At 52.9% G+C, this 22,585-nt stretch overlaps 1 protein-coding gene across 1 annotated transcript in view; it reads right to left on the minus strand.

Moving 5' to 3' along the window:
• Nucleotides 1–22,585, minus strand: part of RTTN (rotatin) — a 74,573-nt gene that overhangs the window by 42,577 nt on the left and 9,411 nt on the right. The window contains exons 7-24 of the mRNA XM_064150305.1: nucleotides 22,140–22,290; nucleotides 19,558–19,723; nucleotides 18,547–18,728; nucleotides 17,103–17,218; nucleotides 16,101–16,271; nucleotides 13,992–14,204; nucleotides 12,280–12,392; nucleotides 11,260–11,386; nucleotides 10,344–10,469; nucleotides 9,134–9,250; nucleotides 7,597–7,736; nucleotides 6,711–6,882; nucleotides 6,160–6,259; nucleotides 5,407–5,495; nucleotides 4,106–4,223; nucleotides 3,086–3,182; nucleotides 928–996; nucleotides 351–539 (exon numbers count right to left, since the gene is read on the minus strand). Of these exons, the coding sequence (XP_064006375.1) occupies nucleotides 351–539; nucleotides 928–996; nucleotides 3,086–3,182; nucleotides 4,106–4,223; nucleotides 5,407–5,495; nucleotides 6,160–6,259; nucleotides 6,711–6,882; nucleotides 7,597–7,736; nucleotides 9,134–9,250; nucleotides 10,344–10,469; nucleotides 11,260–11,386; nucleotides 12,280–12,392; nucleotides 13,992–14,204; nucleotides 16,101–16,271; nucleotides 17,103–17,218; nucleotides 18,547–18,728; nucleotides 19,558–19,723; nucleotides 22,140–22,290 (2,456 nt within the window). The remainder of the gene's footprint in view (nucleotides 1–350; nucleotides 540–927; nucleotides 997–3,085; nucleotides 3,183–4,105; nucleotides 4,224–5,406; nucleotides 5,496–6,159; nucleotides 6,260–6,710; nucleotides 6,883–7,596; nucleotides 7,737–9,133; nucleotides 9,251–10,343; nucleotides 10,470–11,259; nucleotides 11,387–12,279; nucleotides 12,393–13,991; nucleotides 14,205–16,100; nucleotides 16,272–17,102; nucleotides 17,219–18,546; nucleotides 18,729–19,557; nucleotides 19,724–22,139; nucleotides 22,291–22,585) is intronic.

The raw sequence follows: 22,585 nt of genomic DNA on the forward strand, positions 1-22,585 counted from the left end.
GAGCTTTGCATCAGCCCAGACCCCCAGGGCCTGTTCCTCAGGGCTGCTCTCAGCCGTTCCCCATCCAGCTTGGAGCTGTGCTTGGGATTGTGCCCACCTAGGTGCAAGACCTTCCACTTGGCCTGGTTCAATGCCATGAGGGTGGCCTGGGCACAGCTCTGCAGCCTGCCCAGCTCCCTCTGGATGGATCCCTGCCCTCTACCAAGTCTCCTGTGCCTCACAGCTTGGTGCCATCTGCACACTTGCTGAGGCTGCACTGATGGCTCTGCCCATGGCACTGCCAAAGGTGTTCCACAGCACTGGTGCCAGCTCAGACCCCTGAGGTTAAAACTCATGACAAAGTGGCTCACATTTCTGATTCCTCCTGAGAATTTCTCTGCTGCAGTAGGTTTTCAATCCCATGGTACCAGGAGAAATTCCAAGCCATCTTGAGCATATCTGAGACAGGTTTCATAGCCAAGGACTCTGAAGACAATGGCACCACAACAGTGTTAGGGCTCACAACATGATGAGCAGTGATCCTGATGGGGAGATGATATCTGAAAAGAGAAACACAGGTGAAAATGAGCTAAAAAGAGTTTGGTTTGGGCTTTTTTTTGGTGTGGTTTTCTTTCACGTTGAGGTTGGTTTGGTTTTTGAATGAAATGAAAGCTTTTAAATGTGCAAATCAAGGTTTTGTAGGGGGAAGAAAAAGAAAGCCTTGGGTTAAAGAATAAAATCCCTGTTTCAACAAATCAAGGTTTTGCATGGGGAAGAAAAAGAAAGCCTTGGGTTAAAGAATAAAATCCCTGATTCAACATGCAGTCAGGTTTGGATTTAATATCAAAGGTTTCCTCTCCTTCTTCCACCTCCACACAGCAAATGGACAAAAGTGAACTGCTCAAAACCAACAAAACACCTCCCAAACCCCAAGCTGCCCACACATACCTTCTGACAACAGCAAGAGGTAAGCTGAAGGCAGGGAGGTCACTACCAGCAGTGGTTGTGCCAGCAGCCCTGCAAGAGGTTAACTGTGAGTTACTATAGAGTCATAGACCAGCCTGGGTTGGAAAGGACCTCCAAAGGGCATCCAGTCCAACCCCCACCACATTCATCAGGGACATCCTCCACTAGAGCAGGTTGCTCACAGCCCTGTCCAGCCTGAGATTCAATACCTACAAGGATGAAGCCTCAACCACCTCCCTGGGCAACCTGTGGCAGTGCTCCAGCAGCCTCCTGCTGCAGAATTGTTCCTCACAGCCAATCTCAGTCTGCTCTGCTCTCACTTCAAACCATTGTCCTTGTCCTGTCCCTGCAGCTCTTTGCAAGCAGCCCCTCTGCAGCCTTCTTGGAGCCCCTTCAGGTACTGGTAGGCAGCAACAAGATCCTCCCAGAATCTTCTCCTCTCCAGGCTGCTCAGAGCCTTGTCCAACCTGACCTTGAATAGCTTCAAGGATGAGGCCTCAACTACTGCCTGGGTAACCTGTTGCAGTGTTCCAGCAGCCTCCTGGTGCAGAACTTGTTCCTTACATCCAATCTCAAGCTGCTCTGCTCTCATTTCAAACCACTGCCCTCATCCTGTCCCTGCAGCCCTTTGAAAGCAGTTCCTGTGCAGCCTTCTTGTAGCCCCCTTCAGGTCCTGGCAGGCTGCTATCAGGGCTGCCTGGAGCCTTCTCTTCCCCAGGCTGAACACCCTCAGCTTCCTCAGCCTGTCCTTGTAGCAGCCTGCTTGTAGCCCCCTTCAGGTAGTGGCAGGCTGCAGGTAGTGGCAGGCTGCTATTAGAGCTGCCTGGAGCCTTCTCTCCTCCAGGCTGCACACCCTCAGCTTCCTCAGCCTGTCCTTGTGGCAGCAGAGCTGCTGCAACCCTTGAATCATTTCTGCCACTCTCCTCTGGACCTGCACCATCAGGTCCACATCCTTCCTGCGCTGCAGAGCTGGACAGAGCAGTGCAGGTGAGGCCTCAGCAGAGCCAAGTGGCAAGCAGCTCTCTCAAGCTTTCCTTTTCTTCTAACTGATTATTTCTTTATCATTCAGACACAGCAGCAGCTTTCCCCCCCAGCTAGCTCCACAGTAACCCACTGAGGATTAATGGAGATCAATAAACATTTCTTCATGAGTGTGCAGCAGTAAGAAGAGCTTTTAGATCAGGCACACAGAGACTATTTGTCACTGCTACACTGCACATCAAAAGGAGGCAAAGGAACACCCCACAGCAGGTATTTGTTTCCTAGCCATGATAATTACTGCTTGAAATTTCATTTCATTTCATAAATGGATTTACTGTGCAAATGTAATGAGAGAATTCTTTCCACACTCCACAGCTGTGCCTCCTGAAAGCAGATTTTTCTTGTCTCAAGTGTGTGCTGCTTGCAAGTAACATAATATATGATCTTTGATCCCATTCTGTGCTTCTGCCCTCCACAACCTCCCTGGGCAACCTGGGCCAGTGTCTCACCACCCTCAAACTGTGCCAGTGTCTCACCAAACTCAATCAGTGCCAGTGTCTCACCAAACTCAACCTGTGCCAGTGTCTCAGCACCCTCAGCCTGTGCCAGTGTCTCAGCACCCTCAACCTGTGCCAGTGTCTCAGCACCCTCAACCTGTGCCAGTCTCTCACCACCCTCACTGCAAACAACTTCTTCCTAACACCCAGTTTCAATCTCCCCTCTGCTACTTTAAACCCATTCCTCCTCATCCTCTCATCACCAGACCTTGTCAATAGTCCCTCCCCAGCCTTCCTGGAGCACACTTCAGATCCCACAAGGCCACTCCAAGCTCTCCTGGAAGTCTTCTCCAGGCTGCAGAGCCTCAACTCTCTCAGAGCAGAGCTGCTGCAGCCCTCTCAGCATCTTGGTGGCCTCCTCTGGACTGGCTCTAACAGTTCCACGTCCTGCTTGTGTTGGGGGCTCCAGAACTGGCCACATCTATGCCTCTACAGCAGTTAACCCAAATACTGGAACCATTTCCCTGGTCTACAAACATGCAATTTCAGCTCCATGAAGGTTGAGAGTTATGATTTCTTTGGCTATCTAACCTGACTGTCATTAGAAGCTTCACTTTTACCCCCCCCAGAGATGACACCATTCAAGAAGTGGTTTCTCATACCATGTTTCTGTTCTGGCTGCTTCATCAAAGAGCAGCAGGCAAAGCAGCACCGCAGCTTCAGTTAAAACAGCAGCATCGTTTTGGAGCAGCAGAGAAACTGGATGGAGGAACAGAGAGCCATGAAAGGGTGTTAGGAAAAGACACACACAGAGAAAGCCTCTGGCTAAACCCAACTCATTCCCACAGGCAGCTTGTCAAACATCTTCCACAGATCTCACAACACAGATTGGTTAGTGTCAAGGTTGGAAGGGACCTTAAAGATCAGACAATTCCAACCCCTCTGCCATGGGCAGGGACACCTCCAACCAGCCCAGGTTGCTCAAGGCTTCATCCAACCTGACCTTGAACACTTCCAGGGAGGTTGTGGAGGACAGAAGCACAGAATGTGATCTTTGATCTTTGATCACATTCTGTGCTTCTGTCCTCCACAACCACCCTGGAAAATCTATGCTTGTGTCTCACCACCCTCAACCTCTGCCAGTGTCTCACCACCCTCACTGCAAACAACTTCTTCCTCCTCTCCAGTCTCAATCTGCCCTTCAATCCATTCCCTCTCATCCTAGCACTCCAAGCCCTTGTCAAAAGTCTCTTCCTGGCTTTCTTGCAGGCCCCTTTCAGGCACTGGAAGGTCACTCTAAGGTCTCCCATGGAGTGTCCAGGCTGAACAGCCCCAACTCTCTCTGCCTCTGCCCATAGGGGAGGTTCTCCAGCCCTCTGACAACCTTTATGGCTCTCCTCTGGACCCACTTCAGCAGTTCCTTCTCCTTCTCTAGCTGGCAGTGCCAGGACTGGATGCAGCACTCTAGGTGAGGTCTCATTAGAGCCAAGCAGAGGGGCAGAATCCCCTCCCTCATCCTGCTGGTGACACTTGGATAACAGCAGCACAGGCTGACTTCTCTTCTAACCATGAGAGCCTCTGAAGTGATCTGAGGTTCTTTTGAAGGCCTTTGGTTATCCATCTAACCACACTGCACTGATTTTGTGTTGATGCAAGCACTCAAGCCAAGACAGACTCCTTACCTCTGAGGAGTAAGAGCAGCAGAGCTGAGTGCTGAGCCAGGGCCAGGCGAAGCAGCGGGTCAGCAGACAGCAGCTTGCGTAGGAGAGTCAGGCAGGGCACCACCATGGCTTCCCTGAGCTGCAGGAGCACAGAAAACAAGGGATAACAGACAACCACTGGAATAATCTGGCACCAAGGGGGCACTGCAAGCTGTCATGAGGAATTTCAGACACAGCTGCCAGCTTATCCTGCTGCCTTGATCTAAACCACTCATTTTTCGGGATGGGAGTTTGAGGCTTCCTCGCTGAAATGCTCTGCAACTTTCACCAGGCAAAGCTCAGCACACAGGGAACTAAGAGAAAGCTCAGAGGTGCTGAGGTGCTGGAAGGTGTCCAGAGAGGGGCAGCAAGGCTGGGGAGGAGCCTGGAGCACAGACCTGTGAGGAGAGGCTGAGGGAGCTGGGGGGGTGCAGCCTGCAGCAGAGGAGGCTCAGGGCAGAGCTCATTGCTGCCTGCAGGGAGGCTGTAGCCAGGTGGGGTTGGGCTCTGCTGCCAGGCAGCCAGCAGCAGAAGGGGGAACAGCCTGAAGCTGTGCCAGGGCAGGTCTAGGCTGGATGTGATGAGGAAGTTCCTGGCAGAGAGAGTGATTGGCACTGGAATGGGCTGCCCAGGGAGGTGGTGGAGTGGCTGTGGCTGGAGGTGTTGAAGCCAAGCCTGGATGGGGCACTTAGTGCCATGGTCTGGTTGGTTGGGCAGGGCTGGGTGCTAGGTTGGGCTGGGTGAGCTTGGAGCTCTCTGCCAACCTGCCTGGTTCTGTGATTCTATGGTTCTATGAAACCAGCAGTGCAACATCAGGACACACACACAATCAGAATGTTAGGGGTTGGAAGAGCCCTCAAGAGATCACAGGATCAGACAGGATCAGGATGTCAGGGGTTGGAAGGGACCCAAAGAGATCATCCAGTCCAACCCCCTGACAAGGCAGGGTCACCCAGGGCAGGTAACACAGGAATGCATCCAAGTGGGTTTGGAAAGTCTCCAGAAGGAGACTCCACAATCTCTCTGAGCAGCCTGCTCCAGGTCTCCAACATCCTCACAGTAAAGAAGCTTCTCCTCACGCTGAGGAGGAACTTCTGTGTCCCAGGTTACACTCACTGCAGTGTGTCCTATCCCTGGGCACCACCACACCGAGCCTGGCACCTTCATCTTGCCCTCCCACCCCTCAGGTATTCAGAGACATTGCTCAGATCTCCTCTTAGCCTTATCTTCTCCAGACTAACCAGCCCCAGGGCCCCACAGCAGAGATGTTGTCTCAGTCTTACCGAGCCATCCACGTCTGTGCACTCCCTCAGGTAAGCCACAACCTTCTCTACCACCCCCAACTTTTTCACAGTGCCATGCATTTTGGGATCTGTAGGAAGGAGAAAGGGCAGTTAGAAACACTGCTTCCACACCAGTCTGAGACTACATTTCTTATGGTAGGTGGGGCTGGGATCTGCTGCCAGGCAGCCAGCAGCAGAACAAGGGGACACAGCCTCAAGCTGTTACAGGGCAGGTCTAGAGTGGACGTGATGAGGAAGTTGTTGTCAGAGAGAGTGATTGGCATTGGAATGGGCTGCCCAGGGAGGTGGTGGAGTGGCTGTGGCTGGAGGTGTTGAAGCCAAGCCTGGCTGGGGCACTTAGTGGTGCCATGGTCTGGTCGGTTGGGCAGGGCTGGGTGCTAGGCTGGGCTGGGTGAGCTTGGAGCTCTCTGCCAACCTGTTTGGTTCTGTGATTCTATGCTTGAGGTTTAAAACCTGCCTGCAGTAAGTCAAACCATGCTCTGTAGAAAATAGCTTCACTGCATCTCAATTCAATCAGATCTTCTTTGCCCAAACTCATCACTTCTGCCCAGGTGAACTACATCACTACCAAAAGAATCCTCTCATGCACCCAGGGGAGCATTAAAATCCCAGCCCAAGAACTGACTAAAAATGAGAGAGTGCCCTTAGCCAAGCAGACAGGAAACCCACCCACCCTGCAAGCTCTCACAGGGATCTCCCCAGGAACACAAAGCTGCTGCTGAAGTCTTTTACCTTCCACAATGACAGCCAGCTGGGCAGCTGCAGACCTGCGCAGGGCTGGGTCCACTGCAGCTGAAGTCAGGATGGCACAAAGCTTCTCAACAGTCTCTGCCTGCAAGGGAAACTACATCAGCTCTGCAGCCAGCAGGAGGTGAGCAAACAAGGGAACCAGCCCTACTAGATTTGATGATTCCATGATCACCCAGCCCTATCCAACCAACTAGACCATGGCACTAAGTGCCTCATCCAGTCCCCTCTCCTGCCCTGCTGCCCACACTCCTCTGGCTGAAGCCCAGCACACAGCTGCCTGCTGGGCTACAGGAGAGCACTGCTGGCTCCTGGGGAGCCTCTCATTGATCAACACCCCCAAGTCACAGAATCATATAATCAATCAGGTACAATTAGAATCATAGAGTCAAGCAGGTTGGAAGAGACCTCCAAGATCAGCCATTCCAACCTATCCCCCAGCCCTATCCAGTCAACTAGACCATGGCACTAAGTGCCTCAGCCAGGCTTGTCTTGAAGAGCCAATCCTTGGCAATCTTCAGACAGAGGTCACTCACCTTAATTACTGACTCTGTCTTCTCATCCAGCTTTAGCTCAACAGCTTTCTCCAGGACAAAGAGATCTGCAGTGCAGGAGAGCAGGCTGCCCTGCAGCCCTGGGTGCCTCAGGTCTGCGTCTTCCTCGCTCAGCAGATGGGATGTTAAATGCTGGAGAGCTGAGTAACGAACCCTAAGGGAGTAAACAGGGGAGAGAGCAAATAGAGGAAGCTGCCTGAAGTGGAGAACTTTGTCTGGAGGGTGAGGAATGAATTGGTTTATGAAATGAATACAGTGTAAAGGGGAAGTATTTACTCCTTACTGATCACTCTGCCTTGCAAAGCAACCCACTGCAGAACCATCAGCTGCTGGTTGCAAGAACACAGACTCACAGCAGTGCTTTGGTTGGAACAGACCTCTGAGATCACTGAGTCCAACACCACCACAGCCTTCCACTAAGCCATGTCCCAAAGTGCCATGTCTGGCCATTTTTTTAGCAGCTCCAGGGCTGGGGTCTCCACCACCTCCCCAGGCAGCCTGTTCCAACTCCTCACCACTCTTGCAGGAAAGAAACTTTTCCTCATATCCAAACTCAACCTCTCCTGGGGCAACTTGAGGCCATTTCCTCTCATCCTATCAATAGTAACTGGGGACAAGAGACCAACTCCAACCTGCTTTGAGGGAGCTGTTGAGAGCAATGAGGTCTTCCCTCAGCCTTCTCCAAGCCAAACAACCCCCAGCTCCCTCAAGCTGCTCCAGATACCTGCTACAAGCAAAACCACCTTCCCGCACTACTTAAGCAAATCCCTTAGTTATCTTAAGCAGCTCCAATACATCTGTGCCCAGCCCTCCTAAAGGGCAGGACAAAGGTGTTTGTGCCACCAGAAGGCTGCAGGGTGTCACTTACTGCTGCTTCTTGGAGAAGAGAAGACGCAGAGCAGCCCTGAGCCTGGCAGCTGCAGGCAGAACGCCCTCCCCCGTGGCAGAGGCTGTTTCACTCAGGGTAAGGATGCATTTACCCAGCACATCTTTTGTGTCAGCATAGCCCTAAAACAAAAGACAACAAACATAAATCCCTAGCAGCAAAAAAAAACACCTTCTAATTAATGAGTTAGTTAATTAGAGAAAGGAATCAATGCCCCTTTTGTTACAGGGTTTCACACAGGACACAGTGGGTTTGAAGGAACTCTCTAAGGGCATCTTACCCAAAACCACTGCAGGCAGCAGGGACACCCCCAGCTAGAGCAGGCTGCCCAAGGACACAGCAAGCTGGACCTCTAGGTCCAGCAACTTGAATACCTCCAGAGACAGGACCTTAAGCACAGCCCTGGGCAAGCTGTGGCTGCATTCACCACTCACTGTGCAGAACTTCCTCCTGATGTCCAACCTAGATCCACCCTGCCCAGGTGCCTTAAATTATTGCAGTTGGAAGCCTCTCTACTAGATCAAACTAAACCAAATATTCCTAGAGAGAATCATAGCAGCACAGAATGGGTTAGGTTGGAAAGGACCTCGAGGATCAGCCAGTTCCAAGCCTCTGCCACAGGCAGGGACACCTCCCACTAGAACAGGTTGCTCAAGGACTCATCCAAGCTGGCCGTGGACACCTCCAGGGAGGTTGTGGAGGACAGAAGCACAGAATGGGATCAAAGATCTGTCTTCCACAACCACCCTGGAAAATCTGTGCCAGTGTCTCAGCACCCTCAACCTGTGCCAGTCTCTCACCATCCTCACTGCAAACAACTTCTTCCTAACATCCACTTTCAATCTCTCCCCTCTGCCACTTTAAACCCATTGCTCCTCATCCTCTCATTCCCAGACCTTCTCAATAGTCCCTCCCCAGCCTTCCTCTAGCTCCCTTCAGATCCTGCAAGGCCACTCCAAGGTCTCCTCAAAGCCTTCTCCTCTCCAGGCTGCACAGCCCCAACTCTCTCAGCCTGTGCTCACAGCAGAGCTGCTGCAGCCCTCTCAGCATCTTGGTGGCCTCCTCTGCACTGGCTCCAACATTTCCATGTGCTGCTTGTACTGGGGGCTGCAGAACTGCCCCCAGGACTGCAGGTGGGGTGTGAGGAGAGCAGAGCCAAGGGGCAGAGTCCCCTCCCTTGCCCTGTGCCCACACTGCTCTTGCTGCAGCTCAGCACAGGGTTGTGTCTGGGCTGCACTCCCACTGCAGGCTCCTGTGGAGCTTTGCATCAGCCCAGACCCCCAGGGCCTGTCCCTCCTTTTTCCTGCATTTTATGAACCTTCCACTAAAATCTAAAATGCAGGTTTTTAAGGCAGCTGAGAAGGAAATAGGACTCTGTGCTGAAAGCTCCCAGTACTGTGAAATCAGTAAGTCAGTGGAGTGAACCATGCAGGCACTGAAGATGAAGACCTTGTTTCCTGGTACTGCTCTCTTCCCTACATTTCATCCATCACACTCAGACTGAAGCAGTTAGGAGTACCTGCAAAACAGGCAGGACAGGGCAGAGGGCCTCAACAAACTTGGTCCAAGTCAACCCTTCCATCACCAATCGTCCCTGCAGCAGGTGCAGCAGAATGGCCTTGGCTGTGGAGTTCACCTGCCCAAAACCAGAGAAATGAATGCAGCCATGGCTGTGTCCAGGTCACTTTGCCAGGGCTCTGACTGGACAGGTTAGACAAAAGCATCTCCAACAGACAGCATCTACAGACACAGTATTGTCACTGCAGCATGGCACTTGGAAATGCACAGAAGCACCAAATGGCTCAGGGCAGAGGGGACCTCAGAGATCACCACCTCCCTGGGCAGCCCATTCCAGTGCCAATCACTCTCTCTGCCAGGAACTTCCTCCTCACATCCAGCCTAGACCTGCCCTGGCACAGCTTCAGCCTCTGTCCCCTTCTTCTGTCCCTGGCTGCCTGGCAGCAGAGCCCAACCCCACCTGGCTACAGCCTCCCTGCAGGCAGCTGCAGGCAGCAATGAGCTCTGCCCTGAGCCTCCTCTGCTGCAGGCTGCACCCCCCCAGCTCCCTCAGCCTCTCCTCACAGGGCTCTGCTCCAGGCCCCTCAGCTTTGTCGCCCTCCTGTGGACACCTTCCAGTACTGCAACATCTCTCTTGAATAGAGGAGCCCAGAACTGGACACAGCACTCCAGGGGTGGCCTGAGCAGTGCTGAGCACAGGGGCACAAGAACCTCCCTTGTCCTGCTGCCCACACTGCTCCTGAGCCAGCCCAGGATGCCAGTGGCTCTGCTGCCCACCTGGGCACTGCTGCCTCCTCTGCAGCTCCTCTCTGCCAGCACCCCCAGGGCCCTCTCTGCCTGCCTGCTCTCAGCCACTCTGGCCCCAGCCTGCAGTGCTGCTTGGGGTTGTTGTGGCCAAAGTGCAGAACCTGCCCTTGGCCTTGTTCAGTCTCATCCCATTGGCCTCTGCCCACCCATCCAGCCTGGCCAGGTCCCTCTGCAGGGCTCTCCCATTGGCATTGCTCTTTGTTACATTTAACAGCCTCCAACACTGAGAACACTGTTTTCCCTCAGCCCCTCTCTAAAAGCCTTTCAGCTGACCACAGCCTCACTCTTTCCACAGGTTCCTAGGCACAAGAAGCCAGGTAAAGCTCAGACCACCACGGAGAACAATCAACACCTACTTTATCTGCACAACAACAACTCATAAACGAAGCTGTGAGACACAGTACCTCATTCTTCTCTTCCTGAAGGCCAAAGGCACAGACCTCATACAACACTTGTGGCTGGAGAAGGAAATGCACTCCGTGGCAGGCTGAACACCCAGGCTTGGCAACATTATGAACACCTAAACAGTCCTTCAGCAGAAAGCAAAGCAGCTCTTTAGTTTCACAGGTCACAGAAAGAGAGGATGTTAAGGGTTGGAAGGGACCTCTAGAAATCACCCACTCCACTCTACCCCCTACCAGAGCAAGGTCACAGAGAAATGCAGCCAGGCAGACTGGTGGCTCCAGGCAGCTTGCTTTAGTTTGACACAGTCAAAACCAGACTTGCTTCAAGAATGACTTTGGTGAGAAAACAGTCATAGGTTCAAATAATGAGTGGGCTTGGAAAGGACCTTTAAGATCATCTACTCCAACCTTCCTGTCATGGACAGGGACACCTCTCACTAAAACAGGTTGCTCAAGGTCTTATCCAGCCTGGCCTTGAACACCTCCAGGGAGGTTGTGGAGGACAGAAGCACAGAATGGGATCTTTGATCACATTCTGTGCTTCTGTCCTCCACAACCACCCTGGAAAGTCTGTGCCAGTCTCTCACCACCCTCAACCTCTGCCAGTGTCTCACCACCATCACTGCAAAGATCTTCTTCCTCATCTCCAGTCTCACTCTGCCCTCCCCAAGCTTCAATCCATTCCCTCTCATCCTACCACAACAAGCTCTGGTAAAAGGTCCCCCCCCCCCCAGCTTTCTTGCAGCCCACTTTAGGTACTGGAATGCTGCTGCAGTGTCTGCCTGGTGCCTTCTCCAGGCTCAACATCTCCAACTCTCCCAGCCTGATCCCACAGGGGAGGTTCTGCAGCCCTCAGGACCTGCTCCTGCATTCCTTAGTGCAACACCCCAAGGGTTCAGTAAACATCAGCTCTAACCTTAACCACTTCCAAACAGCAGTTATAGGCTTCAGCTTTTATATTTGGCAAAGGATGAGACAGTAGATGGAGAAGCAGCTTCTGACCTTCAGCCTGGAGCAATGAGTTAGCCTCAGCAGACCTCCAGCTGAAAAACAAGGCAAAGAAATCTTGGGTTTAGTGGTTCCACAAACATCTGCCTCCTAAATGTTAGGATCATCTCTGGAAAGCACTTCCTGAGAAGGTAAACATCCTGAATACTTATCTGATAGACCAAAGCCCAGAGGTCAAAACATACTGTCCCAAATCATACTAAGAATGACAGGAGGCAGGGGTAGGGAGGGAGCTGCAGAGAGCACTCAGTCCAATTCCCTGCCAGAGCAGGAGCAGCTGGGACAGGTCATGCAGGAACACAGGCAGGTGGGGTTGCAAAGTCTGCAGAGAAGGAGGCTCCACAACCTCTCTGGCAGCCTGCTCCTGCAGCCTCACGAGAAAGAAGATTCTCCTCATGCTGAGGTGGAACCTGCTCTGCTCCAGCCTGTCCCTGCTGGCCCTTGTCCTGCTCTTGGGCAGCAGCACACAGAGCCTGGCTCCTTCAGCTTGACACCCAACTCTCAGATATTCACATCCCCTCTCAGCCTTCCCTTCTCCAGCCTGAACAGCCCCAGGGCCCTCAGCCTTTCTTCACAGCAGTTCAAGCCCCTTCATCATCCTCATAGCTCTCTTGGACTCTCTCCAGCAGGTTCCTGTCTCTCTTAAACCGGGGAGCCCAAACTGGACACAGTATTGCAGCTGTGGTCTCAGCAGGGCAGGAGCAGAGGGGAAGGAGAACCTCCCTACACCTGCTGGCCACACTTTTCTTGCTGCACCCCAGGAGTCTGAGCAGCTGAAATTCCATCTGGGAGAAATCCACTACAGGATGACCCAAAATAATTTCAAAGGCATGAAGGAAAAACACCTTCATGCTTCACCTGGAGAAGCTTCTCCCCCAACACAGATGCTATTTGCTCAAGTTTCAGGTCCGCATAGCAAGAGACTCACAGATTGGAGCAGAGGTGGATGCTTTCCTGAAGCAAAGGCATGTGCTGATGGTAGGGGAGGCTGCTCAAAGCCTCCTCTGCCAACTCCACCAATTCAGAAAGATTCTTCTGCCCCTGAGAAGAAAAAATGAAGGAAAAGAAACCAGCAATGTTAATCAGTGCTATTAAAAGTAGAATCAGAGACTGTGGGGGGTCAGAGGGAACCTCTAGAGAGTATTCAGCCCGATCCCCCTGCCAGAGCAGGATCATGCAGGGCAGGCCACACAGGAACTTAGATGGGGCACTGAGTGCCATGGGCTGGTTGGTTGGGCAGGGCTGGGTGCTAGGTTGGGCTGGCTGAGCTTGGAGCTCTCTGCCAACCTGCTTGGTTCCATGACTCTAAGAACACATCCAGGTAGGCTGGAAAAGCCTCCAGAGGAGACTCCACAACCTCTCTGGGCAGCCTGCTTCAGGCCTCCAGCACCTTCACGACAAAGAAGCATCTTCTCATGGTGGAGTGGAGCCTTTTGTGCTTCAATTTATGCCCATTGCTGCTCATCCTAACCCTGGGCAGCACCACACAGAGCCTGGCACCTTCACCTTGCCCCCCACCCCTCAGAGATTTACAGGCATTGATCAGATCCCTCTCAGCCTTGCTGCCCTTCTCTGGACACCTTTCAGTATCTCAACATCTCTCTTGAACTGAAGGGCCTAGAACTGGACACAGCACTCAAGGTGTGAATCACAGAACCAAGCAGGTTGGCAGAGAGCTCCAAGCTCATCCAGCCCAACCTAGCACCCAGCCCTGCCCAACCAACCAGACCATGGCACTAAGTGCCCCAGCCAGGCTTGGCAAGAACACCTCCAGCCACAGCCACTCCACCACCTCCCTGGGCAGCCCATTCCAATGCCAATCACTCTCTCTGCCAGGAACTTCCTCCTCACATCCAGCCTAGACCTGCCCTGGCACAGCTTGAGGCTGTGTCCCCTTCTTCTGATGCTGGCTGCCTGGCAGCAGAGCCCAACCCCACCTGGCTACAGCCTCCCTGCAGGCAGCTGCAGGCAGCAATGAGCTCTGCCCTGAGCCTCCTCTGCTGCAGGCTGCACACCCCCAGCTCCCTCAGCCTCTCCTCACAGGGCTCTGCTCCAGGCCCCTCCCCAGCCTTGCTGCCCTTCTCTCAACACCTTCCAGCACCTCAACAGCTCTCTGCAATTCAGGAGCCCACAACTGGACACAGCACTCCAGGTGCTTTGATCACATTCTGTGCTTCTGTGCTCCACAAACTCCCTGGGCAACCTGTGCCAGTCTCTCACCACCCTCACTGTCAAGAATTTCTTCCTAATCTCCTGCCCAAATCAACCTCCCCAAGCTCCAATCCATTCCCTCTCATCCTACCACCACAAGCCCTTGCTAAAAGTTGAACAATCCCACCCCAGCTTTCTTGCAGCCCCCTTCAGGTACTGGAAGGCTGCTCTAAGGTCTCCCTGAAGCCTTCCCTTCTCCAGGCTGAATTCTTTGTTTCAACTCAGGATAAATGGGGGTTTACTTTGCCCCCACAAACCTCATGAGCAGCACTGGCACGAGCAGATCCAAATGCAGCACATCGTGCAGCATGTGGAGCACTCAGAGGTGTGGACTCTCTTCAGCTACGCTACACCGTAGGTTGCAGCACAGAGAAAAGGGAGGGATGCGATTTGCCAGCAGAAAACATCTTACATAAGCCCACCACAGACCTTCTTCTGGACTTCAGCCATGAAGCTGCAGGTGCATTCCATTGAACAGGCAGCTTCTGAGGCTTGCTTGTAAAGCCTGTAGTCCTCAGTGCTCATCTGCTCCAGGTAGGCTGCGACGGACTCCTGAACGCTTGGGTACTCCACAGAGAAGGGCAGGTCCAGGGACAGAAGGAATAAAGCACTCAGCAAACTCTTCTGTGGGACTTTACTTGCCTTGGGAAGAGAAAAGAGCTGTGAGGAGAGCATCCTGAAAACACAACAAACCCAACAGCAGCATTCTTCAATGTCCTTACACATGGGCCCAGAGAGTGGTGGTGAATGGTGCCACATCCAGCTGGCAGCTGGCACTGGTGGTGTGCCCCAGGGACCAGTGCTGGGCACAGTCCTGTTCAGTGTCTTTACTGATGATCTGGAGCAGGGCATTGAGTCCACCAGCAGTGAGTTTGCAGATGACACCAAGCTAGGAGCAGCTGTGGAGCTGCTGGAGGGTAGCAGAGCCCTGCAGAGGGACCTGGCCAGGCTGCATGGGTGGGCAGAGCCAAAGGGATGAGACTGAACAAGGCCAAGGGCAGGTTCTGCACTTTGGCCACAACAACCCCAAGCAGCACTGCAGGCTGGGGCCAGAGTGGCTGAGAGCAGGCAGGCAGAGAGGGCCCTGGGGGTGCTGGCAGAGAGGAGCTGCAGAGGAGGCAGCAGTGCCCAGGTGGGCAGCAGAGCCAATGGCATCCTGGGCTGGCTCAGGAGCAGTGTGGGCAGCAGGACAAGGGAGGTTCTTGTGCCCCTGTGCTCAGCTCTGCTCAGGCCACCCCTGGAGTGCTGTGTCCAGCTCTGGGTCCCTCAATTCAAGAGAGATGTTGAGGTGCTGGAAGGTGTTGAGAGAAGGGCAGCAAGGCTGGGGAGGGGCCTGGAGCAGAGCCCTGTGAGGAGAGGCTGAGGGAGCTGGGGGGGTGCAGCCTGCAGCAGAGGAGGCTCAGGGCCATTCTGTGCCTCTGTCCTCCACAGTCTCCCTGGAGGTGTTCAAGGCCAGCCTGGATGAGCAACCTGGGCTGGTGGGAGGTGTCCCTGCCTATGGCAGGGTGGTTGGAACTGGTTGACCTTGAAGTTCCCTTCCAATCCAAACCATTCTGTGAGTCTCTGAACTCAAGAGCTTCTACCAGAAGTTCTTTCCAAGAGCTCTTTAAGGACAGGAGAATTCCAGTCACAGGGATGTATGAAACACGAATTGCTTCCTGTGTTCCAGCAGGTTCAAAGTGGTGCTTTTAAGCATTATATAACATAAACATCACTCCAGTCTGCCTTGCACACATGCTGGGAAGGAGCAGGGGGCAGCAAAGCCTTGCAAACCAGGCAGCACAGCAGAAAACAGACTAAAGAGGCAAAGAGAACACTGAATTTCAACCACTGATTGAAGAGAAAGGATTAAAACTGCTGAGAGGGAGGAGGATGAGACTTGAAATCTGCAGCAGAGTCTGCAGAATGCACTGCTAGCAGGATGGACAGAGAGGACTTCCCATGGTTGGACACAAGAGAGACATAAATCTGCTGGAGTGGGACCAGAGGAGGGCCACAAAGGTGATCAGAGGGCTGGAGAACTTCTGCTATGGGGACAGGCTGAGAGAACTGGGGTTGTGCAGCCTGCAGAGGGAGAGAAGGCTCTGGAGGGACCTGAGGGCTGCATTTCAGTATCTGAAGGGAACCTCCAGAGAGGCTGAGGAAGGGACTGCTTAGAAGGGCCTGTGGTGACAGGACAAGGGACAATGGCTTGAACTGGAACAGGGGAGACTCAAGCTGGACATCAGGAGGAAGTTCTGCACAATGAGAGTGGTGAGACACCAGAACAGGCTGCCCAGGAGCTGCTTGAGGCCCTGTGCCTGGAGGCATTCAGGATGAGACTTGCTGTGCCCCTGGGCAGCCTGCTCGAGTTGGAGGTGTCCCAGCTGCCTGCAGGGAGGGTAGACAAGAGGCCCTTGGGGGGTCCCTTCTAACCCAGTGCAATCTGTGAGCCCACCCATGTACATCAGACGAATTTCCCTCTCTGGTGGCTGTTCTCCTTTGTTAATCAGAGCTGCCCAGCCCAAGCTAAAGCACTTCCCACTGGTGCTGGCTTACCTTTTCCACAGGCAGCAGGGTCTGCAGCAGTCTGACAGTGAAGAGTGAAATGCTGTTAAATGCCATCCTGTGGTGTACCAACATCACCTCGGGCTGCTCTGCACTCATGTTGCTCCTGTGATACAGAATGGTTTCTCCCAGCAGACCCAAGACCAGCAGCAGCTTCTCCTTCTGCAAACACACATCAGGAGGACAACCATTGGCAAGCACTGAAAGCTCACTGCATGGCCACAGGGCTTGGACAGAGCAGCAGACAACACCACCAAACAGCTCCCAAATGCAGGAAGGGCACAGAATGCCCAGGATGGCTCTTTTTGGCCTGGAAAACAGAAGGCTGAGGGGGAGCTCATCAATGCTTATTGATATTGATGAGCTGGAGGAGGGGACTGAGACCAGCAGCAGTGAGTTTGCAGATGACACCAAACTAGGAGCAGCTGTGGAGCTGTGGGAGGGGAGCAGAGCCCTGCAGAGGGACCTGGCCAGGCTGCATGGGTGGGCAGAGGCCAAGGGGATGAGACTGAACAAGGCCAAGGGCAGGTTCTGCACTTTGGCCACAACAACCCCAAGCAGCACTGCAGGCTGGGGCCAGAGTGGCTGAGAGCAGGCAGGCAGAGAGGGCCCTGGGGGTGCTGGCAGAGAGGAGCTGCAGAGGAGGCAGCAGTGCCCAGGTGGGCAGCAGAGCCAGTGGCATCCTGGGCTGGCTCAGGAGCAGTGTGGGCAGCAGGACAAGGGAGGTTCTTCTTGAGCAACACTCAAGCTGAGGCCTCCCCAGGGCCCAGCAGAGGTTCACCACCATAGCCCTGCTCCTGCTGGCCACATCATCTGCCAGAATGCAATTCCCAGTGGTCTGCCACTGCTAGAGCCAGCAGTCAACACTTGCAGCTTCCCCAAAGGGTAGGCTCAGCAGAAGAGCAGAGCTGGAGATGAATCCCTGCAGAACATGCCAGGGGCTCTCAAAAGCAGCCTGCCCAATATGGCTGGGCAAAGCCCGGAGAATCTCACCAGTTCCAAGGCAAAGAGGCTCTCCTCTTCCCAAACACTGTCAGAAACAGCATCCCCAAGAAGCAGCATGTCTTCCACCAGCAACTCCAGAGCTTCCATTGTCACCCTCCTACTGCCTGGGGACACAAATGAGAGCAGAAAATCAGAAGCAGCCAAAATATTGTGAGATTCAGAAAACATCATTTGGAACACAGGATTAGTCCAGCTCTGAACTGGGCTGTTCGAAGTGCTTTGACCAAACTCAGGCTAATGACTCCCAACAACCAACAGGCAGACAGGGATCTACAGAGAGAGTCCAAGAGAGCTACCAGGACTCAATGATCTCTGGAGGTCCCTTCCAGCCTCTCATGTTCTGTGATTCTGGGATCATTAAAGGATTTGAACATCTCTGCTGGCACTGTGAGTGCAGCCCAGACACAACCCTGTGCTGGGCTGCAGCAAGAGCAGTGTGGGCACAGGGCAAGGGAGGGGATTCTGCCCCTTGGCTCTGCTCTCCTCACACCCCACCTGCAGCCCTGGGGGCAGTTCTGCAGCCCCCAGCACAAGCAGCACATGGAAGTGTTGGAGCCAGTGCAGAGGAGGTCACCAAGATGCTGAGAGGGCTGCAGCAGCTCTGCTCTGAGCACAGGCTGAGAGAGTTGGGGCTGTGCAGCCTGGAGGGGAGAAGGCTTGGGGGAGACCTTGGAGTGGCCTTCCAGGATCTGAAGTGGGCTAGAGGAAGGCTGGGGAGGGACTACTGACAAGGTCTGGGAATGAGAGGAGGAGGAGGAATGGGTCCCTCTGCAGGGCTCTCCTACCCTCCAGCAGCTCCACAGCTGCTCCTAGCTTGGAGTCATCTGCAAACTCACTGGTGCTGAACTCAATGCCCTGCTCCAGATCATCAATAAAGACACTGAACAAGGCAGAACACCTGGAGCCAAGCCAGATATTTCCAACCTCATACAACAGAGAATGCCAAAGCTGTCTGGCATGCCAGAGAACCATATGGTGACAGTTTCCCCCCAGAGACTTCATTTAGTGCAGCTCTTGGCTGAGTTACTTGTTGCTGCTCTGTTTCTATTTCCAACCAGGGATGAATTTCACACAACACTGCTGAGTTTCCAGTTTGCTTTTTAGCATCACAATTCTGCACCCTCAGAAATCTGTCTGGAAAAAGCAAAGTCTGCTGCTACTTAAGTCTGGGCAGGAATTTCTTTGCCATTTTCCTATCCCTTGGCAGATTTTTCATGCTCTAGAAGCCCTGTGGAAGAAAAATATCTGCCTGTGTAGCTGCCTGTGTCTGTAGTGACAATGACCACAGCAGCATAGAATCAACCAGGTTGGAAGCATCATTTGTAGCTGATTTATTTGAGGCACTCACTTGACATTACCAACTTCTCCAGAGCTTTGTGCTGAAGGTGGGAAGGATGCAGGGGAGAAATGACTTCATTCAGAGCTTTCTCACCTGTTCTTAGAAGAGGTATTGCACTCTCCAAGATGGCAACACAGAACTGAGGCAGGCTAAGCTGCTTCATCTGTAATTCCAAAGGGTCCTCATTTTCAAGAGCTGAGAGGTCCAAATGTCCTACATCAAGTGGGGAGTGCAGAGAGACTCTGGAGTTTGCATTTGCTTGAGTGCTGTTTCCACTTGCAACGACAGGCAAAACACAAGGAACAAAGAGGCAAAGTTAAGTCTGGCAAAGAGAAAACTCAAGCACGTATTGATGCCTACAGACAGCTTGAGAAGGCTCTGGGAAGATCTCAGAGCAGCCTGAAGGGGGCCTTAAAAAAAGCTGGGGAGGGATATTTTACAAGGGCTTGCAGTGGTAGGATGAGAGGGAATGGATTGAAGCTTGGGGAGGGCAAATTGAGAGTAGGGAGAAATTCTTGGCAGGGAGGGTAGGGAGACACTGGCAAAGGTTGAGGGTGGTGAGAGACTGGCACAGGTTGAGGGTGGTGAGAGACTGGCACAGACTTTCCAGGGTGGTTGTGGAGGACAGAAGCACAGAATGTGATCAAAGATCCCATTCTGTGCTTCTGTCCTCCACAACCTCCCTGGAGGTGTTCAAGGCCAGCTTGGATCAGTCCTTGAGCAACCTGCTCTAGTGGGAGGTGTCCCTGCCTCTGGCAGGGGGTTGGAACTGGATAGAATAACATAGCATAGAACAGAATCGACCAGGCTGGAAGAGACCTCCAAGATGACATTCTGTGCTTCTGTCCTCCACAACCTCCCCAAAGGTGTTCAAGGCCAGGCTGGATGAGGCCTTGAGCAACCTGGGCTAGTTGAGAGCTGTCCCTGCCCATAAGCAGGGGTTTGGAGCTGAACGATCTTGAAGGTTCGTTCCAACCCAACGCATTCTACGAGCTTAGGTTAGCAGAACTCTCAGATCATCCCCCACACTGACAAGGAGCTGAGGATAAAATCTGCACTAAGTCTATTTTAGCTGAAGGGGAAGTCCTTCCCCATTCCCCTCACCTGGAAGATGCTGCATCCCAGTCTTGCCCATCCCCTCGAGGTCGCTGAACTGTTCGCCCGATCACCGAGGGCCGAGGGCTGCTGCTTCCAGGGGATGGGTTCTGAGAAGGAGGAGGACCTCTTGCTTCTTGGCAGTAAGTCAGAGATGAATTCTGGGAAGCTGCTGCTGCATGTAGACAAAAATCATCTCTTAATGTACAACTAAATCATTCCCATTCTATTGCCTGTAACAAAACTCAATGCCACTTCCCCTTAGCGGAATCCACGATCCTGAAAGGTACAACACAGTGAAGTAGAGAGAAAAGGAACTAAGGTAGGAGATGAAGAACCACCTGGAGTACTGCCTACACTTCTGGTGTCCCCAGCAGAAGGACACAGAACTGCTGGAACCAGTCCAGAGGCCACCAAGATGCTCAGAGGGCTGGAGAACCTCCCCTATGGAGACAGGCTGAGAGAGTTGGGGATGTACAGCTTAGAGAAGGCTCCAAGGAGACCTTAGAGAAGCTTTCCAGTGCCTGAAGGGAGCTACAAGAAAGCTGGGAAGGTACTGTTGAACTTCTGACAAAGGTTTGTGCTGGTAGGATGAGAGGGAATGGACTGAAGCTTGGAGAGGTTGATTTAGGCAGGAGATTAGGAAGAAATTCATGACAGTGAGGGTGGTGAGACACTGGCACAGGTTAAGGGAGGTGAGACACTGGCACAGGTTAAGGGAGGTGAGACACTGGCACAGATTTTCCAGGGTGGTTGTGGAGGACAGAAGCACAGAATGTGATCAGAGATCACATTCTGTGCTTCTGTCCTCCACAACCTCCCTGGAGGTTCTCAAGGCCAGGCTGAATGAAGCCTTTAGCAACCTGGGATAGAGGGAGGTATCCCTGCCCATGGCAGGGGCTTGGAATTGGATGATCTTTAAGGTCCCTTCCAATCCAAACCATTCTATGGATCCATCAACACCAAGGAACTACTGGTGAGCTTAGACAACCTACCACTGGCCAAGCAGCAGAGTTTGGACTGAATTCCAAGGCAAAAGCAGTGAAAATTACAGCTGAATCTTGAATCTGGAGCTCTAAACATGCATATTTGTATGGCTAAGGCTGTTGGCTGTTGGCTTTGTTGATGTTGCAAGTGAACTAGCAAAGAAACAGCCAATAGGATGTATTAGGAGACCAAATGGAGTGGCAATCTTCTGAGGAGAAGCAGACTGCCAATTAAGAGGAGCAAAGTTGATTACAATCCAGCTGACAAAAGGAAACAGGAAGCTCAGAACAACTCATCTGCATTATTAAATCCACAAAATCTAAGCATTAAGAACGTTGGGAAATCCAAACCCATGAGTCAACTATTTGCAGCCATCAGAAGAAAACAAAGCACATGAAGATAGCTGATGGAATTAGTAACTCAATTGGTCAGCACTAACAGCTTGAAGTTCTGGAGCTCTACTCATTTGCACTGTAGTTACAAAGACCTCTTCTGCTGACACTCAAAGGATGAGCCAACAGTGAGTGCTTGCAGCCTAGAAGGTAAATCCCAGCCTAGGCTGCAGCAAAACAGCAACAGAAGAAGGGGACACAGCCTGGAGCTGTGCCAGGGCAGGTCTAGGCTGGGTGTGATGAGGAAGTTCCTGGCAGAGAGAGTGATTGGCACTGGAATGGGCTGCCCAGGGAGGTGGTGGAGTGGCTGTGGCTGGAGGTGTTCTTGCCAAGCCTGGCTGGGGCACTTAGTGCCATGGTCTGGTTGGTTGGGCAGGGCTGGGTGCTAGGTTGGGCTGGGTGAGCTTGGAGCTCTGCCAACCTGTGATTCTGTGAAAAGCAGCCTGGACAGCAGATGGAGAGAGCTGATTCTGCTACTTGGCTCTGCTGAGACCTCACCTGGAGCACTGTGCCCAGCTCTGGAGTCATCAACACTAGAAGGAATTGGATCTGATGGAGCAGGTCCAGAGGAGGGGCACAAAAACGGCCATGGAATGGAGCAGCTCTGCTGTGAGGACAGGCTGAGGGAGCTGGGGGTGTTCAGCCTGGAGAAGAGAAGGCTCCAGGCAGACCTAGCAGCAGCCTGCCAGTAGGCGAAGGGGCTCCAAGCAGGCTGCAGAGGGACTGTGCCCAAAGGCCTGCAGGGACAGGACCAGGGGCAATGGTTTGGAATGAGAGCAGATTGATATTGGATGTGAGGAACAAGTTCTGCACCAGGAGGATGTTGCAACACTGCAAAAGGTTGCTCAAGGAGGTAGCTGAGGCTCCATTCCTGGAAATATTCAAAGTGAGGCTGGACAAGGCTGTGAGCAACCTGCTCACAGGAGGATGTCCCTGCTGACTGTAGAGGGATTGGACTGGATGCCCTTAGGAGGTCTCCTCCAATCCAAACCATTCTGACTCCCTGATAGCAGGAAAAGAACAGGGGACCACAAGAAACTGTGAAGATGAACCAAAAGCACTCCAGAAATATCTACTGAGAGGAATTGTGCTGAACAGCAGCATTTAGCAAAAGATCACATCTGTTAGGAAGGCCTTTTTAAACCCCACTTCAGCCCATCCTGCCTGTGGCAAAACCCCACAACAGCACTTCAAGTATTTCCCAACACTCACCTTGCTCTGCTGAACTAAAACTTGGATCCCTGTGGAAGTTGAGTCTCCTCCTCAGGAAAAGGCACAGCTGCTGCAGGCAGGCTACAGCCTGCAAGGCCAATCGATGCCTCCCCCCTCCGCCGAAAGCCAGGCTCAGCAGGGACAAGAGGCTCTGCCAACACAAAACATCACCCCACTGCTTGAGTATGAATGCACCTTCACCTGCAACCCTGCCAGCAACAGCCTCGCACCAGATGCAGCACACAAACGTTTCTAAGTGCTGGAGAATCAGAGGGAGGAACAAACAGGCTTAGCTACTCATTTCTTACTGGCTGCAAGACAGCCTGAAAATAGCTGAGCTCTACAGTCCAGTGCCAGCTCAGTCACTGCTTTGGCTGGGGGAGCCCCTTAGAGAGTGTGCATGTGGCAGGGACTCAGTTTTGTCTGAGCCAGAAGAAAGCTCACAG

This window comes from Pogoniulus pusillus, chromosome 10 (assembly GCF_015220805.1).
Source record: "Pogoniulus pusillus isolate bPogPus1 chromosome 10, bPogPus1.pri, whole genome shotgun sequence".
Taxonomy (NCBI): Eukaryota; Metazoa; Chordata; class Aves; order Piciformes; family Lybiidae; genus Pogoniulus; species Pogoniulus pusillus.